Source organism: Schistocerca cancellata, chromosome 2 (assembly GCF_023864275.1).
Source record: "Schistocerca cancellata isolate TAMUIC-IGC-003103 chromosome 2, iqSchCanc2.1, whole genome shotgun sequence".
In the NCBI taxonomy this organism is placed as follows: Eukaryota; Metazoa; Arthropoda; class Insecta; order Orthoptera; family Acrididae; genus Schistocerca; species Schistocerca cancellata.
The window spans coordinates 296,041,341-296,067,919 of NC_064627.1; the positions used below are offsets into that span (position 1 = coordinate 296,041,341).

The 26,579-nt window shown below is 42.7% G+C and overlaps 1 protein-coding gene across 1 annotated transcript in view; it reads right to left on the reverse strand.

Annotated features, from left to right (window-relative positions):
* The window catches only part of LOC126161663 (ATPase H(+)-transporting accessory protein 2), an 86,306-nt gene that overhangs the window by 52,719 nt on the left and 7,008 nt on the right, over window positions 1-26,579 (reverse strand). Inside the window, exons 2-3 of the mRNA XM_049917658.1 lie at window positions 17,748-17,875; window positions 5,433-5,657 (exon numbers count right to left, since the gene is read on the reverse strand). Of these exons, the coding sequence (XP_049773615.1) occupies window positions 5,433-5,657; window positions 17,748-17,875 (353 nt within the window). The remainder of the gene's footprint in view (window positions 1-5,432; window positions 5,658-17,747; window positions 17,876-26,579) is intronic.

The following is a 26,579-nucleotide window of genomic DNA, read 5'->3' on the forward strand; positions in this document are numbered from 1 at the left end:
GGGGTGCACAGATGGTGCGCCTCGTGGCTGAGTGGTGGTGAGTCTTCTGGCCTGAGAGACACCGGGGAGATAGTTCCTGGGAGAGGGCCCGATCACCAGGAGATACCGAAGAAGAGGGGGCAGTTCTTTAGCGAGGGAGGGGGAGCGACTCCCTGACGGAAGGTCGTGGGAATTGCAGGGGAGATGGAGGGGGGCGAGGGTGGGGCTGGGGTAAGGACAAGGGAGCAAGAGGAGGAGCAAGAGGAGGAGGAGGAGGAGGAAAGGAAGTAACAGAGGCAAAAGTTGAAGACAGTGACACCAGATGGAGTCTCTCATACTTTTGGCGAGCCTCAGCATAAGACAGGCGATCCAGGGACTTGTATTCTTGTATCTTCTTTTCTCTCTTGTAATCTGGGCAATCCAGTGAGCGAGGGGAGTGGCGGTCAGCACAGTTGACACACACACAGGCAGCAGAACACAAGGGCTTCCCTCATGGACTGGGTGGCCACAGTTACCACACGAGGGATCCCCTGTACAGTGGAAAGACATATGCCCAAAACGCAAGCACCGAAAGCACTGCATAGGTGGAGGGATGTACAGCTTCACGTCTCATCTGTAGGACATAACCTTTAACTTCTCTGGGAGGGTATCCCCCTCGAAAGCCAAAATGAAGGCACCAGTATTGGTGCTGTTTTCTTTGCAACTCTTCTGCACATGTCAAAGAAAATTAATGCCACGCCGCTCCAGATTAGCCCAGAGTTCCTCATCAGTTTGCAGGATGAGGTCCCTATGAAAAATTATGCCCTGGACCAGAGACTGGTGAGGAGTAATAGACACTGGGATGTTTCCCAAGACGATCACAGGCACGAAGAGCTGTGGATTGGGTGGCAGAAGAAGCTTTGATCAACAGGGAGCCCAACCACATCTTACTAAGAGACTCCACTTCACCAAACCTGTCCTTGATATTTTCCACAAAAAATAGTGGCTTTGTGGCAGTGAAAGTTTCCCCATCTGTCTTAGTACAGATGAGGTAACAGGGAAAGGGTTTCAGCCCAAGACGGCAAGCCTGGCCCTCCTCCCACGGGGTAGCCAGGGAAGGGAAGGCTGCCAGGTCATACGAGGCAGCATTTAAGGATCTTTTACCATTCAAAGAGACAGCTGTGTGAGAATGGAGAGATTTTTGCAGCTTTATACGCTTCATGCACCAAGCATCCACCCTGATACCACCCACTCCGACCAGGGGCTCTCCTCATGGGTGCCACCCAGCCACAGCAAGAGCCATCTGGCATAGTGGCCATTGCAGGGAGTTCCAAAGCTCCAAGAAGACAAGCAACCACTCCTTAGCATACACGGGGAGAGAACAGCTCAGGTATCAATAGTGTGATCCCTGTGTTGTCAGGGGGCTCAGCCACATGGGTACATAACAGCCCCATCTCATGGACTGGCTACACGTGCTGGTGACCAAACAGGGTGAAAGGGGAAGGGAGGTGGGAGAGGAATCCACACGGTAGATGCTAAGGAGGGAGTGCTTCCCCATATGGCTCAGACTAAAAATAGTAAATTTTGAAGTGGAGGTCAAACCTCAAGTGGGGACCGAAACGCCAAAAGTGTGAAGAAACAGGCAAAAAGAACAAAACTGCAACCAATACAGAAAACCAGGGAAATAGCCAGGTCGACATACATCAGAACGCTGAGAGAGGGAAAGGAGGTGCCAGAAGGAAGGAGTGGGGATAGGTAGGGAGGGGGCAGGGAGAAGGAAATGCAGCTAGGGAAAGAAGAATAAGCAGCAATAGCTCAGGGCCCCCGTATACGCTGTGCACAAATTCACAAAAAACAGAGACCCCTGGATGGAATGAAGGGGGGGGGGGGGCGGTGGAGGGGTGGCGGCAAGTCTTACAGAGGGGATGGTCGCAAGGATAGGAGTCACATGGCAGGGAAAGGTGACATATGGTCTGACCATAATATTGCAATGATGGATGATGGCAAGGGGGGTGGGGTGGGGGAAATGAAAAGCTATTTCAGATGGATTGGTGTGCAAAATCTCAGACAGAATGCACATTTCGGGGCATTATTTTAGGAAGTCACAGCCTTGTAGATCTAGCTGATTAACACATTCAAGACCTGGCTAGAACTGAACAACTACAGGTGTGCTTCTAGTTGCTTTTTGGAGGGATCAGCAGCACCTGGACTGGATGTGATGGCCCAGAAATTCTGCTTTCAAACTAGGCTGGTGATACAATTACATATATTGAAGGCCGAGATGAGAATGGAGGTGTACTGTTGTAAAGAGTATGCACTTTAACAAATGCATTTGCCTCAAATCCTAAGGCTGTATTGGAGGGAATGTTAGACAAGGGAATGATGGCAACTGTCAAAATGAAACTACTGTATGTTTGTAGGTTTAATGTAAACACAAGCATGTAGTTGATCCACTGTGAGAATCAGGTTAACATCAAGGAAAGTGGCATGGGATTCAGAATACGACCATGTGAAATTTAATTGGAAGAATGTCTTTAGGAATTCCAAAAAGTTCAGCAGATCATTCTAACCATGAGCCCACCATACCTAAAATATCTTTTTGCCAACTCCCCTACCCACCATCACTACAATATTCTGGTCAGATCCTATGCTCCCATTTCCCTACCCTACAGCTCCTATCCCTGCGATCACCCCTGCTGTAAGACTTGCCCCATGCATCTTTCTACCCCAGCCCCGTAAATGGCAAAACACACTATCAAAGGCAGATCCACCTCTGAAATGGCACCAGTAGTGCACCAGCTGTTACGGAAACACTGTCCGGTCTTCTGCATTGGTATGATTACCACCAACTTATCAGTTAGGATGAATGGGCATAGACGAAGGGTGTATACTGGCAACATGCAATATCCTGTTGCAGAGAATGCTATACATGGCAATAGTGACCTTGGTGCTGGTTTCACCACACAAGTCATCTGGATTTTCCCTACGGAAACAAGTTTCTCAAAACTGACGATCAGAAAACACACTAGAGTGGAAGATGTGATTAAGACAGTTAAGAAAATGAAATGGCAGTGGGCATAAGATGTAGCCGAGCAAATGAGATAACAGAATATCTAATAACTACCTAGAAAAAGTCATCTTTTCTTCTTCTTCTTCTTTTTCTTCAGTCCAAAGACTGACTTGATGCAGCTCTCCATGATGCTCTATCCTGTGCAAGCCTCTTAATCTCCAAGTAACTACTGCAACCTGAATCCCTCAGAATCTGCTTACTGTATTCATCTCCTGGTCTCCCTCTATGATTTTTACCCCATACGCTTCCCTCTAGTACTAGATTGGTGATCCCACGATGCTTCATAATGTGTTCTACCAACCAGGCCCTTATTTTGGCCACATTGTACCAATAATTTCTTTTCTCCCCAATTCTATTCAGTCCCTCATTAGTTACGTGATCTACCCATCTAATCTTCAGCATTCTTCTGTAGCACCACATTTCAAGAGCTTCTATTCTCATCTTAACTGTTTATTGTCCACGTTTCACTTTCATACATGGCTACACTCCATACAAATACTTTCAGAAAAGACTTCCCAACAAATTTACACTTTATGTTAAATTCTCTTCTTCAGAAACACTTTCCATGCCATTGCCAGTCTACATTTTATATCCTCTCTGCTTCGACCATCATCAGTTATTTTGCTCCCCAACTAGCAAAACTCATTTACTACTTTAAGCATATCATTTCCTAATCTAATTCCTCAGCACCACCTGATTTAATTCGACTACCTTCCATTATCCTCATTTTGTTTTTGTTTATGTTCATCTTATATCCTCCTATCAAGACAATATTCATTCCATTCAGCTGCTCTTCCAGGTCTTTTGCTGTCTGACTGAATTACAATGCCATCGGCGAACCTCAATGTTTTTTTATTTTAATACATACTCCAAAATTTTCTTTTGTTTCCTTTACTGCTTGCTCAAAATATAGATTGAACAACATCGGGGATAGGCTACAACCCCTTCTCACTACCTTCTCAACCACTGCTTCCCTTTGTGTGTCCCTCGACTCCTGTAACTGCTGTCTGGCTTCTGTAAAAATTGTAAGTAGCCCTTCATTCACTCTATTTTATCCCTGCCACCATTAGAATTTGAAAGAAACATTGTCAAAAGTATTCTGTAAGTCTACAAATGCTATAAACGTAGGTTTGCCTTTCCTTAACCTATCTCCTATGAGAAGTCGTAGGGTCAGTATTGCCTCACGTGTTCCTACATTTCTATGAAATGTAAACTGATCTTCCCCGAGGTCAGCTTCTAGGAGTTTTTCCATTCTTCTCTAAAAGATTTGTGTTAATATTCTGCAGCCGTGACCTATTAAACAGATAGTCAGTAATTTTCATACCTGTCAGCATCTGCTTTCTTTAGAATTGGGATTACTGTACATTCTTGAAGTCTGAGGGTATTTCACCTGTCTCCTATGTCTTGCTCACCAGATGGAAGAGTTCTGTCATGGCTGGCTCTCCCAAGGCTACCAGTAGCTCTAACGAAATATTGTCTGTTCCTGGGGCCTTGTTTTGACTGAAGTCTTTCAGTGCTTAGTCAAATTCTTCATGCAGAATCCTATCTCTCATCTTCATCTATGACCTCTCCATTTCCATAATACTGCCCTCAAGTTCATCTCCCTTGTATAAACCCTCTATATACTCTTTCCACCTTTCTGCTTTCCCTACTGTGCTAAGGACTGGTTTTCCATCTGAGCTCTTGATAATCGTACAGGTGGTTCTCTTTTCTCCAAATGTCTCCAATTTTCATGTAGATATGTATGCCTCTACATCCTTACATATGTCCTCTAGCCATCCCTGCTCAGCCATTTTGCACTTCCTGACAATCATTTTTTAGACATTTGTATTCCCTTTCACTTGCTTTATTTATTGAATTCTTATATTTTCTCTGTTCTTTAAATTCAATATCTGTGTTAACCAAGGATTTCTACTAGCCCTCATCTTTTTACCTACTTGATCCTCTGCTGCCATCACTATTTCATCTCTCAAAGTTGCCCACCCATTCTTTTTCTATTGTATTCCTTTCCCCTGTTCTTGGCAATCGCTCCCTAATGCTCTCTCCGAAACCCTCTACAACCTCAGGTTCTTTCAGTTTATCCAGGCCCCATCTCCTCAAATTCCTGCCTTTCTGCAATTTCTTCAGTTTTAATCTGCAGTTCATAACTAATAAATTGTACTCAGAGTCCACATCTGCCCATGGAAATGTCTTACAATTTAAAATCTGGTTTCTAAATCTCTGTCTAACTATTTAATTACGTGGAATGTTTCCCTCTATTATATTCATATTTAATTATTAAGATGAAAACGTTATTTCTGCTTATCTTTTTTTAAGAAAAAAAAAAACCCTTGCTTTTATAAAATTCATTCAAAAATACGTTACCTACAAACTATTACAGGTAATTTATTTTACAATAACATACTTCAGCCAAATCAATGCGCTGTAGGGTATTGTTAAAGCCAGGATATCTCATTTCAATTTTTTCCTTGAGCTTCTGCCATCCAACACTTTCATCTTCATCACTTATGACTGGAAATGAGTGTCCTTTGATGCTTCCCAGAGATTTGACTCCATCCACTACAACAACCACTGCTGCTTCTGCTAAATGGAATGGGTCCTTTAAAACTAAGCCATTCCAGTCACTACCCTGCAAATAAAATGAGGGTACAAATTAAAAATTTAAACAAGGATAAAATAACTACAAGAGAATTGTAAACACTCATCAACAAATGTTTTTAAGTTCCACTGCAACTGTAATCTGACAGTATTGCATCTGCAGCACTCGCAGTTTCAACTTTTACACTTTTGCATAGCACACTGATTAACTTTGATGATTTCCCATCATCTTATTACACAAAAATATGAACTGAGGCTAGAAAAATAAATATGCTGTGACAAACGTAGTTTGCTGGGTAGACCTATACCAGTAGAAGTAGTTGGCAATTTTAGTAGCATAGGGTGTCTCAAAAGGAAAAAAAGGAAGTCTGTATTTGAAGAGCTCTCTGTGCATGCGCAACAAATTTGGGGGGGGGGGGGGGGGTACATTTATAGCTTGCTTTGCCTTTAGGAATTGAGCCACTACAGAGCACTTCATAGAAGTGGACCATGCATTGTGTGTGCGAGAATTTTACAAAAATAGTGATTCGGCGACTGTAGCACAGAGGAAATTTTGCAGTGATCTTGGATTGCATAACTTTAATTATTCTCCAAGTGTCCCTCTTATTCAGAAATGGATCATAACATTTGGGGGGACCAGTTCAACACTAGCCAAACCAAAATATAGGCAACCAACATCATCAACAATGGGTAAATCAGTGGAGAGTGTAAATCAGTCTGTTCATGATGATCCTGACCTCTCCATTGTTAAGCGTGTGAGTTCTTTAAATGTGCTTAGGTCATCACTGCACTGAATTCTGCAGTAAGACCTCAAACTGCACCCTTACAAAATCTGATTGGTGCAAGAATTAAAGCCTCAGGATGCCAGACATTGGCTGCAATTTGTTAATGATCTGACTGAGTACCCTTCAATTTAACATCATGTTTTCTGATAAGGATCATTTTCATCTGAATGGTCATGTTGCGAAACTGCCGCCACTAAAGTGCGTGTCATTTACGACGGTGGCCGAGTTCAGGTTCGTTCTGCGCATCTGACGTCACAAAACTCAGTCAGCCAATGAACAGAGAACGACGTTGCCAGAGCTCGACTGCAGTGCAGAGCACGGACGAGTGTCTTCAGTTTTAGAAACGTTGTCATAAATAAAGTAATTGAACAAAAGCAATGTCTTGATAGCAGACTTTATTTTACAGAAAGTTTGGAAAAAGCATTCTTTATACCAATTGCTTCATATTCTATTAATTAATTAAACCAAACAAGCAATAAGCCTCCTAATTCAGGAGATGGCAAGGAAAGGTGTTTGATCATTCTCACTAACCCCTTTTTCGCAATAAATAACAGCGGTAATTGTTTATTTCCTATTGTACTTCAACGAAATGTGAGTAATTCATAGTCATACCAACAGTGTTTGTCAGTATTTTGCGTGACACTTTAAAGTCCTCCGGGAGTTCTCTTTAATGACGAGCTGCGTTAGCGTAATAGTTAAAGTGGGTGGCTGCTAAGTGAAAGGTTCAGAGTTCAAACCTTATTCGGTGCTTAATATTTTCTTTATTTAGAAACAATATCGAAGTGTCTTACTTCATGAATTTTATTCGTTTGAATGTATTTTTTTTGAAATTTCTAGTAGCAACTAAAATCAACCATACAGAAAGTATATGCTATGGACTTTTAGCTCTGCAAACTCTTCAAAATTTCGTGCAATGGTTTACTACATCTAATGCTGCACAATAACTGCGTTGAACATCGATACAAAATTAAGTCATTTATGGGGGGAAGGTATCAGTCAAGAAGATGTGTAAAAATCAAATTTTTGTGCCAAATAGTTTTTGTGAAATTGAATGAAAGTGTGACAAAGCAGTCGAAACACCATGTGTCTGCACAGGCAAGCAGTGCAATGATGACAAAATCGCGCACTGCGCAGAATGTGGGGAGCACGTCTCTGTAGCAGCGAAAGGGTAAATGCGGCCGTGGTGGCTTTACTTCATAAACTGCGCGCTCCCCCTTAACCGTAAGTTTGCGAACTGTATTAGACTATGGCGCTGCTTCTCTTGGCGCGTACAACTGGCAATGCAGCAATCTCCCGCATCTGGCTGGGCATGCACAAACCGCCAAGATAAAAGAATTGAACTATAATTTGCTATGAATCTTAAACAGAAGCAAGGGAAACCCTTTCATTCACCAAAAGTTACTGTATTGAATGCAGTGTCGGCTTGAGGAATAACTGGCCTGCACTTTGAGGATGAGAGTCATCGTGCAGTCTGGAACATTATATGACAACGTTAAATGACTTTCTGATGACTGAATTGCAAAACTTTCTGTTTATAGCTAAAGAACATGGTTTCAGCAAGACAGATACAGCAAAAATTTTCAATACCATCTATATTGCAAGTTCATGAAATTTTCCCTAGCAAATTGACCTCTAGGATGTGGCAAACTGGCCCCCATACAGTCCAGATTTGAGCCCCATGGATTATTTTCTTGTGAGGATATGTCAAACCTAAAGTGTATGTCAATAATCCAATACCTCTACAGCAGCTGAAAGAAAACATCCATAGTGAAGCAGTAGTCATCCTAGTGTCTACATGTCGACCCATTGCGCAAAATTTTGTTGTTGATTTAAATGAGTGATGCAGGCATGCTGGATTGCGTTTAAATGCCATTATTTTTAAGGAAAAAAATCCCTAACCCATATATTTGAATAATAAATAAAGATTCTGTTGATAGCCTTCAATCTATTTTATTTTGACTCATCAAACAAACTTTCTTTTCAGACAGCATGTAGTAGTAGTAGTAGTAGTAGTAGTAGTAGTAGCAGTAGCAGTTTTAGAACAGAACAATTGTGTTGCTTCAAGAAGGGATATCATGAACCTCCTTAAACAAAGCGAGAGAGTAAGCATGTCTCCAAGACAGAATGATCACATTGCCAGTGGTGATCCAAACCTGCAGTAGTTTTTACTCTGAAGCCTATTCACAGTTCAGTCACTACCAAGGCAAACTTTGCCAGCCACCTCCTACCCTTTTCCCTTCTATGAGCTCTTTAGGCTTTGGGCATCTCAATATGTTTGTGTTACCATGTTTTTGTTACTATCTCACAGGAACTTTTTAGATTTTGTACTGCATACTTCTAGAAGCATTTCAAACCAGCTAGTTAACTTTTGTAGAAATATGTCAATATTAACGCTAATTCAGTGGATAAGAAGCTGAAACATGAAGAACTGACAATTCATTTTAGGAAGAAGTTATTTCTTGAAGAGTCAATAGTCATTATTTTGCTGAACCTTTTTATTGTGAAATTATATTAGATTCACTTTTTTAGAATTATTTATTGCAAAAATGTGTTTTCATCATGGCAAAAATATTTCACTTTTTCGTAATCTTTTTACTACTTAAAGAAATAATTTGAAAAATACATGACAAATATCTGGAGAAAAGCTGAAAACAATTGGGACTCACTGCCATGAAAGTTGGAAATTATATGGCTCTCAGTGAGTTAAATAGTGATCAAACAGTTACATTCATTCTTAGACGTAACAGAGATGAGCCTTTGGCACCACATTCACAAAGAATAACTAAACCTAAAAGCAAATATACTTGGCTTAAAACATTGAAGAGATTCTTGCTTTTCAAGAACAGACTGAAAACTAAAGTAAACATCTCCAGAAATAATAACAATAATAATAATAATAATAACAATAAACAAATAATAACAAATAACAATAAACCCCTTGGAGGCCCGGGAAAAGAATAGGCCTCCGGTATGTTCTGCCAGTCGTAAAAGATGACTAAAAGAACAAACCACTAATAGGGCTAACCCCCCTTTTAGTGTGATTACTTGGTTCAGGACAGAACTAAAGAAGCCTCGGACAAGCGCCGTCACGGTCGGGGACGACGCTTGAACCCTATGCCCGCCCACAATGGTAACGACACTGCTAGCCAACTGGAAAATGATTTAAATCCTAATAGAGGTGTTTTGCAGGATATGCTTCCTGCAACCACCCTAGAAGGAAAACAAAGACAGAGGATGAGATGGTCAGATGAAGTTAATCGACACCTCATGTTCTGTTATTACCAAGCAACAAACCTAGGAACCAACACAACTGGATACAGATCACAAGTATACACAACATTTATTGCCAGATACCCAGAATTAAAATTTTTAACAGAACAAGACTAGCTGATCAGATCTGTGTAATAATAAAAAATAACAGGATACCCCAGTCAGAATTAGGAAACACCAAACAACAAGTACAACAAATACTGGAACAAAATAATGTGCAATTAGAAGAAGAAGAAAATACATTAATTGACTCAAACATCCCAGAGAAAACAAACAAAGAACAAAACGCGTCAATTAAACAATCAGAGGAAAACAAAATCTTAAGACAGCCACCAGAACAAGCACAAATAGAACATGAAGTGACACACATGTCAGATATAGAAGAAAAATTTCAGTTGACATATATAGAATACAAAGACACAAATACAGACATTAGACCATTCTTGCATAGACCACCAAATAACCCACAAGTCGAAACAACAATAACAACTATCAACACAATCATACACAACAAAATAAATGAAAACACAACTATGGAAGAGTTACAACTACTGGTTTATGTAGGAGCACTCACTACACTAAATATATACACTAGGCAGAGATCAGAACCAACCAACACACAGAAGAAACCCACTTAACCAGCATGGCAACACAGGCTACAGATCAGAATAGAAAACTGAGAAAAGACATCGGACAGCTAACACAATTTATAAGAAATGAAATATCAGACAAAAAATGAAAAAGGTTAGGTAAAATCTCACAACAAGAAGCAATAGAGCAATTACATGAAAAGAAGCAGAAATTACAAGCATTGGCCAAACGACTTAGAAGATACAAAAAAGTGAAAATAGAAGGAAACAAAACCAAACATTCAACACAAACCAAAAGAAATTTTACCGAACAATAGCTAACACACACATTAAAATAAACAATCCACCAAACATAACAGACATGGAACACTTCTGGAGCAACATATGGTCAAACCTGGCACAACATAACAGGCATGCACGGTGGATACAAGCAGAAACAGACTCATACAAGATGATACCACAAATGCCTGAAGTGATAATTTTGCAACATGAAGTCAACCGACCAATTAATTCTACGCACAATTAGAAAGCCCCTGGAAATGACAAAACAGCAAATTTCTGGCTAAAGTAGTTCACCTCAACACATTCACATCTAACTAAATTATTTAACATATATTTAAAAAGAAAGATGATGAGACTTACCAAACAAAAGCGCTGGCAGGTCGATAGACACACAAACAAACACAAACATACACACAAAAATCTAGCTTTCGCAACCAACGGTTGCCTCGTCAGGAAAGAGGGAAGGAGAAGGAAAGACAAAAGGATATGGGTTTTAAGGGAGAGGGTAAGGAGTCATTCCAATTCCGGGAGCAGAAAGACTTACCTTAGGGGGAAAAAAGGACAGGTATACACTCGCACACACACACATATCCATCCGCATATACACAGACACAAGCAGACATTTGTAAAGGCAAAGAGTTTGGGCAGAGATGTCAGTCGGGACGGAAGTACAGAGGCAAAGATGATGTTGAAAGACAGGTGAGGTATGAGCGGCGGCAGATTGAAATTAGAAATTAGCGGAGATTGAGGCCTGGCGGATAGCGAGAAGAGAGGATATGCTGAAGGGCAAGTTCCCATCTCCGGAGTTCAGACAGGTTGGTGTTAGTGGGAAGTATCCAGATAACCCGGACGGTGTAACACTGTGCCAAGATGTGCCGGCCGTGCACCAAGGCATGTTTAGCCACAGGGTGATCCTCATTACCAACAAACACTGTCTGCCTGTGTCCATTCATGCGAATGGACAGTTTGTTGCTGGTCATTCCCACATAGAACGCTTCACAGTGTAGGCAGGTCAGTTGGTAAATCACGTGGGTGCTTTCACACGTGGCTCTGCCTTTGATCGTGTACACCTTCCGGGTTACAGGACTGGAATAGGTGGTGGTGGGAGGGTGCATGGGACAGGTTTTACACCGGGGGCGGTTACAGGGGTAGGAGCCATTCCTCATTACCTTAGCCAGCTTCATCCTGACCCACAACTTCTTCACTTTTGAAGGCCAGACATACCAACAATTAAAGGGAACAGCCATGGGTACCAGGATGGCCCCCTCGTACGCCAACCTATTCATGGGTCACTTAGAGGAAGCCTTCTTGGTTACCCAGGCCTGCCAACCCAAAGTTTGGTACAGATTTATTGATGACATTTTCATGATCTGGACTCACAGTGAAGAAGAACTCCAGAATTTCCTCTCCAACCTCAACTCCTTTGGGCCCATCAGATTCACCTGGTCCTACTCTAAATCCCATGCCACTTTCCTTGACGTTGACCTCCACCTGTCCAATGGCCAGCTTCACACGTCCGTCCACATCAAACCCACCAACAAGCAACAGTACCTCCATTATGACAGCTGCCACCCATTCCACATCAAACGGTCCCTTCCCTACAGCCTAGGTCTTCGTGGCAAACGAATCTGCTCCAGTCCGGAATCCTTGAATCATTACACCAACAACCTGAAAACAGCTTTTGCATCCCGTAACTACCCTCCCGACCTGGTACAGAAGCAAATAACCAGAGCCACTTCTTCATCTCCTCAAACCCGGAACCTTCCACAGAAGAATCCCAAAAGTGCCCCACTTGTGACAGGATACTTTCCGGGACTGGATCAGATTCTGAATGTGACTCTCCAGCAGGGATACGACTTCCTCAAATCCTGCCCTGAAATGAGATCCATCCTTCATGAAATCCTCCCCACTCCACCAAGAGTGTCTTTCCGCCGTCCACCTAACCTTCGTAACCTCTTAGTTCATCCCCATGAAATCCCCAAACCACCTTCCCTACCCTCTGGCTCCTACCCCTGTAACCGCCCCCGGTGTAAAACCTGTCCCATGCACCCTCCCACCACCACCTATTCCAGTCCTGTAACCCGGAAGGTGTACACGATCAAAGGCAGAGCCACGTGTGAAAGCACCCACGTGATTTACCAACTGACCTGCCTACACTGTGAAGCGTTCTATGTGGGAATGACCAGCAACAAACTGTCCATTCGCATGAATGGACACAGGCAGACAGTGTTTGTTGGTAATGAGGATCACCATGTGGCTAAACATGCCTTGGTGCACGGCCAGCACATCTTGGCACAGTGTTACACCGTCCGGGTTATCTGGATACTTCCCACTAACACCAACCTGTCTGAACTCCGGAGATGGGAACTTGCCCTTCAGCATATCCTCTCTTCTCGCTATCCGCCAGGCCTCAATCTCCGCTAATTTCTAATTTCAATCTGCCGCCGCTCATACCTCACCTGTCTTTCAACATCATCTTTGCCTCTGTACTTCCGTCCCGACTGACATCTCTGCCCAAACTCTTTGCCTTTACAAATGTCTGCTTGTGTCTGTGTATATGCGGATGGATATGTGTGTGTGTGCGAGTGTATACCTGTCCTTTTTTCCCCCTAAGGTAAGTCTTTCTGCTCCCGGGATTGGAATGACTCCTTACCCTCTCCCTCAAAACCCATATCCTTTTGTCTTTCCTTCTCCTTCCCTCTTTCCTGATGAGGCAACCGTTGGTTGCAAAAGCTAGATTTTTGTGTGTATGTTTGTGTTTGTTTGTGTGTCTATCGACCTGCCAGCGCTTTTGTTTGGTAAGTCTCATCATCTTTCTTTTTAAATATATTTTTCCCACGTGGAATGTTTCCCTCTATTATATTCATAAATTATTTAACAGTTACACTGCAGACCCATACACATTCCCTGATACACTTACACATGGAATAACTTACCTGAAACCTAAAGATCAAGCAGACACAGAAAACCCAGCTAAATATCGCCCCAAACATGCCTACCAACAATCTACAAAATATTAACTTCAGTCATTACACAGAAATTAATGACACATACAACACAGAACAAAATTATAAATGAAGAACAAAAAGGCTGCTGCAAAGGAGCACGAGGATGTAAAGAGCAACTGATAATAGATACAGAGGTGACGTATCCAGCTAAAACTAAACAAAGGTCGCTACACTACGCATACATTGATTACTACACTCATGGTTACTACAGATATTGGAAATATACAAAGTAGATCCTAAATTGATACAGATCCTAAACATAGTAATGAAAAACTGGAAAACCACACTTAATATCCAAACAAATTCAGATAATATCACATCACAGCCAATACAGATTAAGCGTGGAATATACCAAGGAGACTCATTAAGTCCTTTCTGGTTATGTCTTGCTCTGAACCCCCTATCCAACATGCTAAATAATACAAATTATGGATATAATATTACTGGAACATACCCACACAAAATCACACATTTGCTATACATGGATGATCTAAAACTACTGGCAGCAACCAATCAACAACTCAACCAATTACTAAAGATAACAGAAGTATTCAGCAATGATATAAATATGGCTTTTGGAACAGACAAATGTAAAAAAAATAGCATAGTCAAGGGAAAACACACTAAACAAGAAGATTACATATTGAATAACCACAGTGACTCCATAGAAGCGATGGAAAAAACAGATGCCTATAAATATCTAGGATACAGACCAAAAAAAAAAAACAGGAATAGATAATACAAAAATTAAAGAAGAACTAAAAGAAAAATACAGACAAAGACTAACAAAAATACTTAAAACAGAATTGACAGCAAGAAACAAGACAAAAGCTATAAATACTTATGCTATACCAATATTGACCTACTCATTTGGAGTAGTGAAATGGAGTAACACAGACCTAGAAGCACTCAATACACTTACACGTTCACAATGCCACAAATATAGAATACATCACATACATTCAGCAACAGAAAGATTCACATTAAGCAGAAAGGAAGGAGGAAGGGGATTCATCAACATAAAAAACCTACATTATGGACAGGTTATAATAGAAGGAAACATTCCACGTAGGAAAAATATACCTAAAACCAAGATGATGTGATTTACCAAATGAAAGTGCTGGCAGGTCGACAGACACACAAACGAACACAAACACACACACAAAATTCAAGCTTTCGCAACAAACTGTTGCCTCATCAGGAAAGAGGGAAGGAGAGGGAAAAGACGAAAGGATGTGGGTTTTAAGGGAGAGGGTAAGGAGTCATTCCAGTCCCGGGAGCGGAAAGACTTACCTTAGGGGGAAAAAAAGGACGGGTATACACACGCGCGCACCAATGTGTGTGTGTGTGTGTGTGTGTGTGTGTGTGTGTGTGTGTGTGTGTGTGTGTGTGTGTGTGTGTGTGTGCGCGCGCACGAGCATACCCGTCCTTTTTTCCCCCTAAGGTAAGTCTTTCCGCTCCCGGGACTGGAATGACTCCTTACCCTCTCCCTTAAAACCCACATCCTTTCGTCTTTTCCCCTCCTTCCCTCTTTCCTGATGAGGCAACAGTTTGTTGTGAAAGCTTGAATTTTGTGTGTATGTTTGTGTTCGTTTGTGTGTCTGTCGACCTGCCAGCACTTTCATTTGGTAAGTCACATCATCTTTGTTTTTAGCTACATTATGGACAGGTAGACAATTTAAGAAAATTCTTTCTAGAACGAGCAGAAACTAGCAAAATACACAATCACTCATATAAATACATTGGCTACACCACTGCAATTTCATAACCACTTCTACAACCCTTTAGATCACATAACATCAACAGATACGAAGAAAGTAAATTGGAAAAAGAAAACACTACATGGCAAGCACCCATATCATCTAACACAACCACACATCGATCAAGACGCATCCAACATATGGCTAAGAAAAGGCAATATATACAGTGAGACAGAAGGATTCATGATTGCAATACAGGATCAAACAAACACCAAATATTACAGCAAGCATATTATTAAAGATCCCAATACCACAACAGATAAATGCAGACTTTGCACACAACAAATAGAAACAGTAGATCACATCACAAGTGGATGTACAATACTAGCAAATACAGAATACCCCAGAAGACATGACAATGTAGCAAAAATAATACATCAACAACTTGCCATAAAACAAACTAATAAAACAACACATTCCCACATACAAGTATGCACCACAAAATGTACTGGAGAATGATGAATACAAATTATACTGGAACAGAACAATTATAACAGATAAAACAACACCACATAACAAACCTGACATCATACTCACCAATAAAAAGAAGAAATTAACACAACTAATCGAAATAGCCATATCCAATACAACAAACATACAGAAGAAAACAGGAGAAAAAATTGAAAAAATACATCCAACTGGCTGAGGAAGTCAAGGACATTTGGTATCAGGATAAAGTTGACATTATACCGATTATACTATCAACTACAGGAGTCATACCACACAATATCCACCAGTACATCAACGCAATACAGATACATCCAAACGTATACATACAACTACAGAAATCTGTAATTATTGATACGTGTTCAATAACCCGAAAGTTCCTAAATACAATGTAACATATACCGTACAGTTAAAAGGAAGTCACGCTTGATGAACGTCCGAGTCACTTTCCATTTTTAACCAGACCTAAGGTCTGAGAAAAATAGAAACAACAACAACAACAACAACAACAACAACATGTAACACTCATTACATCTGGAAGCACATGTGGTAACATCCTAAACACACACAAAAAAAGGGAAGACAAAAGTAAAATTTTAAAATACCCAATGACTAAATATCTTTAAAAAGGAAAAATACAAAACCAGACCTGAAATTGTTTAAGATATGAGAGTATTCAGCAGCAGACCACATAACAGCAATACAGTGAAAGTTTCCATCAACTGAGTTTTGTGCTTAAACTCAAATTCTATCATGTAGTTATATATGTCTACAAAAAGACAGGAAATAACCTTGATTATGTTATGCTTCAACAGCTGATTAATATGTATATTCAGAACACCACCACAGCTGTTACTTCAGGTACATTTATTAAGGCACAACTGGGTTAATGTCTATTGGTCAAAATGGCATTCTCACACTGTTTTACAGTATAATGATAACTTTTTGTAAGCAAAGTTTTTTTTTTGTATATCCATCAATCATGATCATGTTATGTAATCAAAATGCTCTGTTTCTCTTATACTGCACATAATTGTTCTGATCTGCTTTTGTTTGTCTGCAGGTTTTGCAAAACAGCATCTCTTACACTTGACAACTCCAGTGTGATCTTATAAAAAATTTGTTACACATTCACAATGTACTTAGTGCATTACATAACTTTACATTTCATTTTTAAGCTAAGCATGCACATGTGTGTATCTATTACATTCTCTCACTTAAAATCATGACCTTTGTTTGAAAGACCTATGATCTCTTACAATTGATATGTTGCAATCAGTAGATACCAAGCAGGATGTTGATATGTTTACTTCATTCATTGAGTGGCCTTGCCTGCACTAGCCCACTATAGCACTGCATGTTGCTCTACACCCAACATGTAATGCTAGATGTGCTTACACTAAGCAGAGTCAATGAAGTGAAATACTTATCACATTCCAACATGTACCATCCAACATTTTATTGGAATATTAAGCATTTTATATTAATATTAATAAATGTGCCTAAAAGAAAATCTGTGGTGATTTTATAAAATTCTATGACTATCTGATAAAGTATTGTGCAGAAATTACTGTTGACAGCAGTCTATTTCTTGTGATGATTAACAATTCCAGTAACATCAATCCATGCTAAGAAACAACCAGTGACAGTAAGTGGATGATGCATAGGGCTGCACACAATGATAATATCTCTTATATAATAAAACGGAGGAACAATTCTTGATCCAATGCAAGAGGTACTCGATGGCAATACAATTACTGAAACGTAGGAATGATACTGCTAACCTTAAATTAAGGTCTAAGTAAAGTGGGAATGTCACCAAAAACTACTTTCCCATTTTAAATTACATTATTGTATCTTATATAAAAAGTAGCAACAACAGCAATAATAATGATTAATGTGAAGTATAATGTATTATTACCTTAACTGTTATTATTTCAAGATAACTTTTAGGTTATATCAAAAGTAAAAGCACCAACCTTAGAGATTGTAAAGCCAAAACTTGATGCAAGAACTTGTTTTAGTAAGCTCTGGTCAATAACTTCATGACCTTTGAAAACAATACTTTTTGGAGAGTGTAAGAAAACTACTTCTCCAGTCCCAGAAACTGTGGAGAAAAGTAAACATTAATAAAATTACAATTACAAAACTAATCACCAAAAGATTTTAATATGCTACACAACTATTCTATTTTCTGAACACTGATAAAAGTGTCTTTGAATGGGTCATCTTTGTGTCATACCCAAAAACTGCTTTTCACTGGCAGATCACTTAGAAGATGCAACAAATCTACTAAAGAGGTTTCCTACACCACTTCTTGTCTGTCCTCTTCTGGAATGGTGCTACATCTATGGTTTTCTTACCTGATAGGCTTGTCAACAGAATGTTAAAGTTCAAAGAAGGGCAGCTAGTTTTGCATTATGACAAAATTGTGCATAGAGTATCACAGATATGATAAGCAAGTTGGGGTGGCAATTTGCTGCATGGAGATAATTTCACAAAATTTCAATCACCAACTTTCTCCTGTGAATGCAAAAATATTTTGTTGATCCTCAGCTATGTAGAGACAAATAACCATTGTGATAAAATAATAAATCAGAGCACGCACAGAAGGAATTTGGTATTAATTTTTCTCACGTTCTATAATAAAGTAGAAAAGTTGTGGAATGGTCAAAGTGGTTTATGAACCCTCAGCCACACAATTAAGTATGAACTGCAAAGCAGCAAGCAGTCATGAAGAACTAGATGTAGCAATAAAGCTCAATAGTTTAGAGTTGCATGTTAATGCAAGCTGGAGGCAGCTTTAACGATGGGAGACACAGTACAGGTTGAGCTAGTATTGTTCTAAAGTACTTGTAAGTGGTATATCAACATGAATTGCATCTACATACAGCTGGCAGAAGGTTATTTTACTTTTGGAGTGCAGTGAGTAGGGCTAATGATCACACAGAGGCCTGTATAATGGATATAAAGGGCAGGTGTTTAAAGGGAAAATTCAAATGATAATTTGAGAACAATTATCTGTGGAGAGGAAAAAAAAGATCAGAAGATAGACCAGTCATAAAACTGGGAGATTGGAGGCTGAGAGGGAGAGGCTAGAAGGGAGAGGGAGAGGCTAGAAGGGAGAGGGAGAGGGAGAGGCTAGAAGGGAGAGGGAGAGGGTCACAAAACTGCTTGGAGGGGGGGGAGAGAGATTAGAGTAGAATGAACGAAGTCCTTTTGGTTTTGGTTTTAGGGCGCAAAACTGCTATGGTCATTAGCGCCCAGTCCGGGACCTAAGAAACAGTAAAAAACCGAAAATGGAATCCAGCAGCAATGGGAACGAAAGTCATAAAATTGGAGAAACTAAAAACAGAAGGAAGGCTTAAAAATCCTCTACAGAAGGGGCTTATTGTCCCCAAAAAAACTTCAAATGACTGACGTCATTTCACTGGCACTAATAAACGCGAGAACGCGATTGGCTGAGCACGTGTCATCTGCTAAAATTGACGATATATCAGGCGACAGCTGTAGACGGGAGCTTAAGGTATTAAAATAGGGGCACTCAATTAAAAGGTGTCTTACCGTCCACAGCTGAGAGCAGTGGGGACAGAGTGGGGGAGGATCGTCGCTTAAAAGATGTCCATGGCTAAAAATACAGTGCCCTATCCGGAGTCTAGTTAAAATTACCTCCTCCCGACGACGCGTTCGGAAGAAAGAGGTCCAAGCACAAGGAAGAGCTTTCACGTCCCGCAATTTATTATGGGGAAGTATCGACCAATGTGCGTGCAATAAAAGAACAACACGACGACATAAAACGCTCCGTAGATCGGCGAAGGGAAGCGATCGAATAGCTGGCCGAAGAAGAGAGACTGCAGCCTTGGCTGCTATATCGGCCGCCTCATTTCCACAGATACCAACATGTCCCGGGAGCCAGAGGAACGCCACCGAGACGCCCCCCAGGTGGAGCAAGCGCAGACAGTCCTGAATCCGGTGGACCAGAGGGTGCACAGGGTAAAGAGCTTGGAGACTGAGGAGAGAGCCGAGAGAATCTGAGCAGATAACGTACTGTATCCGCTGATGGCGGTGGATGTAGTGGACAGCCTGGAGAACAGCGTAAAGCTCCGCAGTATAAACCGAACAATGGTCTGGAAGCCGAAAGTGATTTGGGGTGTCGCCAACAATATAGGCACTCCCTACACCTAGGATGTTTTCGAGCCATCGGTGTAAATAAATGTGGCTTCCTTCATTTGTGCACATAGAGCAGCAAATGCCCGACGATAAACAAGTGAAGGGGTACCATCCTTGGGAAATCGACAAAGGTCACAGAGCAGGCAGATCCGGGGACGGAGCCAAGGCGGTGCTGTACCCCAAGTTGTCAAGAAGGTTTTAGGAAAGCGGAAGGAAAGAGAATGGAGCAGTTGACGGAAGCGGACTCCCGGTGGTAGTAGGGAGGAGGGGTGGCCTGCATACCCTACATCAAAGGAGGTGTCGAAAAAGATGTCATGGGCTGGATTAGCATGCATGGAAGACAGATGGCTAGCATAACGACTCAGAAGGACTGCTCGCCGATTGGACAGCGGACGTTCAGCAGTCTCAGCATAAAGGCTTTCCACAGGGCTGGTGTAAAAAGCTCCAGACACTAAACGTAATCCACGGTGGTGGATAGAGTCGAGACGCCGAAGAATAGATGGCCGAGCAGAGGAGTAGACTATGCTTCCATAGTCCAATTTCGAGCGAACTAAGGCGCGATAGAGGCGGAGAAGGACCACTCGGTCTGCTCCCCAGGACACGGAGGGTGTTGAGGGATCGCAGACAGCGGTCCGAAAGATAGGAAACGTGGGAGGACCAGCACAGTTTTCTGTCAAACATAAGACCCAAGAATTTAGCGACGTCTAAAAACGGAAGGTTGACAGGTCCTAGATGTAAGGAGGGTGGAAGAAACTCCTTACGTCACCAAAAATTAACACAAACGGTCTTACTGGGAGAAAAACGGAAGACGGTTTCGACGCTCCAAGAGTGGAGGCGATCAAGGCATCCTTGAAGACGTCGTTCAAGAAGGCTGGTCGGTGGAGAGCTGTAGTAGTTCGCAAAATCGTCCACAAAGAGGGAGCCCGAGACATCAGGAAGGAGACAATCCATAATTGGATTTATGGCAATAGCAAACAGTACAACACTTAGCACGGAGCCCTGGGGTACCCCGTTTTCTTGGGAGAAAGTACGGGAGAGAGTAGTGTTCACTCGCACCCTAAATATGCGTTCTGCCATAAATTCGCGAAGAAAAAGGGGCAGCCGACCTCGAAAGCCCCAAGAGAATAGTGTGCGGAGGATGCCTGTCCTCCAACAGGTATGGTATGCTCTTTCCAGATCAAAAAATATTGCTAATGTTTGGCGTTTCCGGAGAAAATTGTTCATGATGTAAGTGGAGAGAGCAACAAGATGGTCAACTGCAGAACGATGCTTTCGGAATCCGCATTGGGCAGGTGTTAAAAGACTGCGGGATTCCAGCCACCAAGCTAAACGGTAATTCACCATACGCTCCAAAACCTTACAGACACCACTCGTGAGAGAAATGGGGCGATAGCTAGAGGGGAGATGTTTGTCCTTTCCAGGTTTCGGAACAGGAACGACGAGAGCTTCCCGCCATCGTCTGGGAAAAGCACTGTCGGTCCAAATTCGATTATAAAGGCGAAGGAGGTAACGCAGACTATGTGTTGATAAATGCAGCAACATTTGGACGTGGATACCATCCGGTCCTGGGGCGGAGGAGCGAGAAGAGAGTGCATGTTGCAGTTCCTGCATGGAGAAAACAGTATTGTAGCTTTCGCGATTTTGAGAGGAGAAAGCAAGATGTTTCACTTCCGCTGCACGTTTCTTCGGGAGAAACGCTGGCGGGTAATTTGAAGAGCTCGAAATCTCAGCAAAGTGCTGACCCAATGAGTTAGAAATTGCGACAGGGTCATGTATCATGCGCGACAGTGAGCCCAGAGACCAGGGAGAAACTAGGCGCGCCTGAGAACCGTCGAAGCCGACTCCAAACTTCCAAGAAGGGAGTGAAGGTGTTAAATGAGCTAATAAAGAATTTCCAGCTTGCCTTCTTGCAATCGCGGATGACACGATGGCATCGCGCACGGAACTGCTTATAGCGGATACAGTTGGCCAAAGTAGGATGGTGGCGGAAAACGCGAAGAGCATGTCGCCGCTCACGTATTGCGTCACGGCATGCCTCGTTCCACCAAGGAACTGGTGGGCGCCGGGGCAATTCGGAGGTGCGTGGTATTGAACGTTCCGCAGCTGTAAGAATAACGTCTGTAATATGAGTGACCTCATCATCGACGCTAGGAAAGTGACGGTCATCAAATGTCACTAGAGACGAAAAAAGTGTCCAATCGGCTTGGGCAAACTTCCAGCGTCGCGGGCGCTTATATGGCAGTTGAGGCTGCAGTCTAAGGACACATGGAAAGTGGTCACTCGAGTGTGTATCATCAAGGGCGAACCATTCGAAGCGCCGAGCTAGCGGAACAGTACCGACCGCAAGGTCCAAATGAGATAAATTGGTCATGGAGGCAGACAAAAATGTAGGGACCCCAGTGTTGAGGCAAACTAGATCCACTTGGTGGAAGACATCTAGCAATAGTGAGCCACGTGGACAAGGCTGTGGAGATCCCCAAAGCGGGTGGTGGGCATTGAAGTCCCCAACCAGCAAATAGGGGGGTGGAAGTTGACCATGAACAAAGTCCTGTCAGTCAATGCATCCAATGAAGAACTTCAAAAATAGCTTTGCTTTTTTCAATAAAGAAATACCTCCTTTTTTTACATTAGGCGGTACAGGTAGAGCCCACAATAAACATGGGACTCCTTTTTGCTCATTTGAATACAAAGAGACTGAACACAGCATAGCAAAATTAAATTAATAAAGTATTCTTTGATCAGTGCTGGCAGTGAACAAATGCAAAAGAGTTGCAATCCAATTCAAAACCACAGAGCCAAGTACTGACAAAAGTTTAGATACTGTACATCAAGTTGTAATGACTGGAAGGAAGACACTTTTGACATACCGTTACAGGCTGCAAAGGGTTGAAGTAAGGAACAGGAGTAGTGCCAGTCAGGGTATTTTACTTCTATGGCAAAGAGGTTGGCAACACATTAGTTACGTGCAGCCAACAGAAGGGGTATTTTCAGTATAAAGTGAGCGACAAGAAAAGAGGTTATGTGTTTCAAGCACCAAAATTAAAAAACAGACCATGTTCTTAAATTCTGACCCTCATAGCTTCGAAATTTTTTAGTATTTGTTTGGAACAAAGGTTGTGGTGATACACTGGTTTGTAGCATAGCCTGAGGACCAGGTCAAGATACAAGGTGACCATTTGGTTGACAGTTTATGAAGCCAATACATGCAATACTACAAGTTATCCAATGAAACAAAGATTATGGAAACAAATTTACCTGTAGCAAAGTCCGAGGTTGGGGTTATGTTTTAAGGTGATCTTATTACAAGTCATTGTACTACGAGGGTAATCCCAAAAGTAAGGTCGGTCTCTCTTCTCTCTCTCTCTCTCTCTCTCTCTCTCTCTCTCTCTCTCTCTCTCTCTCTCTCTCTCTCTCTCTCAGAAAGTTAAGAACCTCTTCTGTCACCTTGTCGTAGGAGCTGAATCACTTTCTGGCCAAATGTTCTTTTAACCTAGGGAACAGGTGATAGTCACTGGGTGCCAAGTCAGGGCTTTAGGGTGGGTGGGTAATTATGTTCAACTGAAACTGTTGCAGGAGAGCAACAGTTTGCCGAGCATTGTATGGGCTAGCATTGTTACAGAGAATGTGTATGCTCTTTCTCAACATTCCTCTTTTCCGGTTCTGAATTGCCCGCTTGAGTTTTTCAGAGTCTCACAGTACCTGTCAGCGTTAATCGTGGTCAGAGTGAGCATGAAGTCTACCAACAATACCCCCTTCCGGCCCCAAAAAATTGTTGTCGTGGTTTTACCGGCAGACTGTGTTATTTCCGCGGCTTTGATGAAGAAGGATGCCAGCACTCTCATGATTGTTGCTTGGTCTCAGATATAAAGTGGTATGCCCAGGTTTCGTCAATTGAGTCCTGAAAGTTGTCTTGTTCGGCTGCAAGGCGGTGAAGAAACACGCAGGAAGCATCAACCCGTTGCCGCATGTGGTCCTCAGTCAGCACGCGTGTCACCCATCTTGCACATACCTTCTGGTAGTTCAATGTTTCTGTTAAAATTCTGTGAGCGGTGCTTTCGGGAAACCTCAGGAACCAACAGGCAGAGATCATCCAGGGTGATCCGCCGATCTTCACGCATGCTGCTCAACCTTCAACACTGTCTCCTCAGAAATTGACAGTCTCCCGCTCCTTTGTTTGTCGTGAATTTCAGTCCGACGAGCTGCAAACTCTCTACACCACTTACGGACATTTTTGACATCCATGCACAACTTACCATACACTTCCGTCAATTGGCGATGGATTTCAATTGGCGCAGTGCCCTGTGCGTTCAAAAACTGAATAACTGCGTGCAATTCGCACTTGGTGGCAACATCCAATGGGAGCTCCATTCTCAATGGCTGCCAAGCCAAGACAGCGCCTCAGCCCTGTGCGCATGTTTACACACAGCGCGTGAAGCACTTTTCATAACAGTGTGACCAACTCCACATAAACAGAGTTCTGTACTTATAAAAAAATAGGAGACCTTACGTTTGAGATTACCCTCTTAAATTTAGTGAACAATTCAAGGAGTTATTCAGAATTTACTTTCATTGTTTTTATGCTTACTTTGTTAACTTTTGTATTTGTAATTTTTTTTTTTTTTTTTTTTGTGTGGTTTTAGGGCGCACAACTTCAATGGTCATTAGCGCCCTGACTACTCTAAGAATGCACCGGGAGGCACAAGTTGACAACAACAACTAAAAGGGAAAACACGATAAAAGAGACTAACAGGCATAGGATTAAAAAACAACATCATCAAATGTCCTTAGCGAGGTTCGTCAAACTGATAAAACAAAGAACACGAGCAGCTGCTCGTGGGTCATCCGCTAAAATTGCATCGAAAGTATTAGGCAGTTTAAGATCGAGGCGCAGTTGGTTAAGATCTGGACAGGACATTAAAATGTGTCTAACCGTCAGCAAGTGCCCACATGGGCAGAACGGCGCAGGCGCAGCCGTCAGCAGATGGCTATGGCTGAACCGGCAGTGTCCAATTCGTAACCTTGCTAAAACGACCTCCTCCCGCCGAGAAGGGCGTGAGGAGGACGTCCAAGCCACGGGAAGAGGTTTTAAGGCCCGAAGCTTGTTGTCGGTAAGTGCAGCCCAATCGGCATGCCACAGCGACACAACGCGCCGACAAATGACCCTGCTACAATCTGACGAAGGGACACAACAAGAAGCTGTCCGAGGCTGGAGGACCGCAGCCTTGGCCGCGGCATCTGCAGCTTCGTTCCCAGGGATACCGACATGGCCAGGAACCCACATAAAGCTAACCGGCGGACCGACGTCCACCAGCCGCTGAAGAGAGCGTTGGATCCGGTGTACGAAAGGGTGAACCGGGTACGGATCACTGAGGCTCTGGATGGCGCTCAGAGAATCTGAGCAGATGACATAAGCAGAATGTCGGTGGCGGCAGATGTAAAGAACGGCCTGGTAGAGGGCAAAGAGCTCAGCTGTGAAGACCGAACAATGGTCATGGAGCCGGTATTTGAAACTTTGTGCCCTGACAATAAAGGAACACCCGACCCCGTCATTGGTCTTAGAGCCATCTGTATAAATGAAAGTCATGTTGATGAACTTCGAACGAAGTTCCAAAAAACGGGAGTGGTAGACCGAACCGGGGGTGACCTCTTTTGGCAGCGAGCTGAGATCAAGGTTAACGCGGACCTGAGCCTGGAGCCAAGGTGGCGTGCGGCTCTCGCCCACTCGAAAGGTTGCAGGGAGTGAAAAATTAAGGTGTTGAAGGAGGCGACGAAAGCGAACTCCAGGGGGTAGCAGGGCAGAGACATACAACCCGTATTGAAGGTCAAGAGAGTCGTCAAAAAAGGAACGATAAGACGGATGGTCGGGCATTGACAGTAACCGACAGGCATACCGACAAAGCAGTATATCGCGCCGGTAAGTGAGTGGCAATTCGCCAGCGTCAGCATGAAGACTCTCTACGGGACTGGTATAAAATGCTCCGATCGCAAGTCGTAAACCCCGATGTTGTATGGAGTTGAGGCGGCGTAAGATGGATGGCCGTGCAGAGGAGTATACGAAGCTCCCATAATCCAGCTTGGAGCGGACGATCGACCGATATAGACGAAGTAGGACGGTTCGATCCGCTCCCCACGACGTACCACTGAGAACACGGAGGACATTTAAAGAACGGGTACAACAGGCGGCCAAATATGACACATGTGGAGACCAGCTAAGTTTCCTGTCAAAGGTAAGGCCTAAAAATTTGGTGGTCTCCACGATTGGGAGAGCAACGGGACCAAGTCGTAAGGACGGTGGGAGAAACTCTTTGTAGCGCCAGAAGTTAATACAGACCGTCTTCTCGGCAGAGAAACGGAAGCCATTGGCGACACTCCAGGAGTAAAGACGGTCAAGAGAACGCTGAAGACAGCGCTCCAGGACACGTGTACGCTGCGCGCTGCAATAGATGGTAAAATCGTCCACAAAAAGGGAGCCTGATACATCAGCTGGGAGGCAATCCATTATTGGATTGATCGCGATGGCGAACAGAGCGACGCTCAAAACTGAGCCCTGTGGCACCCCATTCTCCTGGCGAAAGGTGTCGGACAGGACAGAACCCACACGTACCCTGAACTGTCGATCCATTAAAAAGGAACGAATAAAA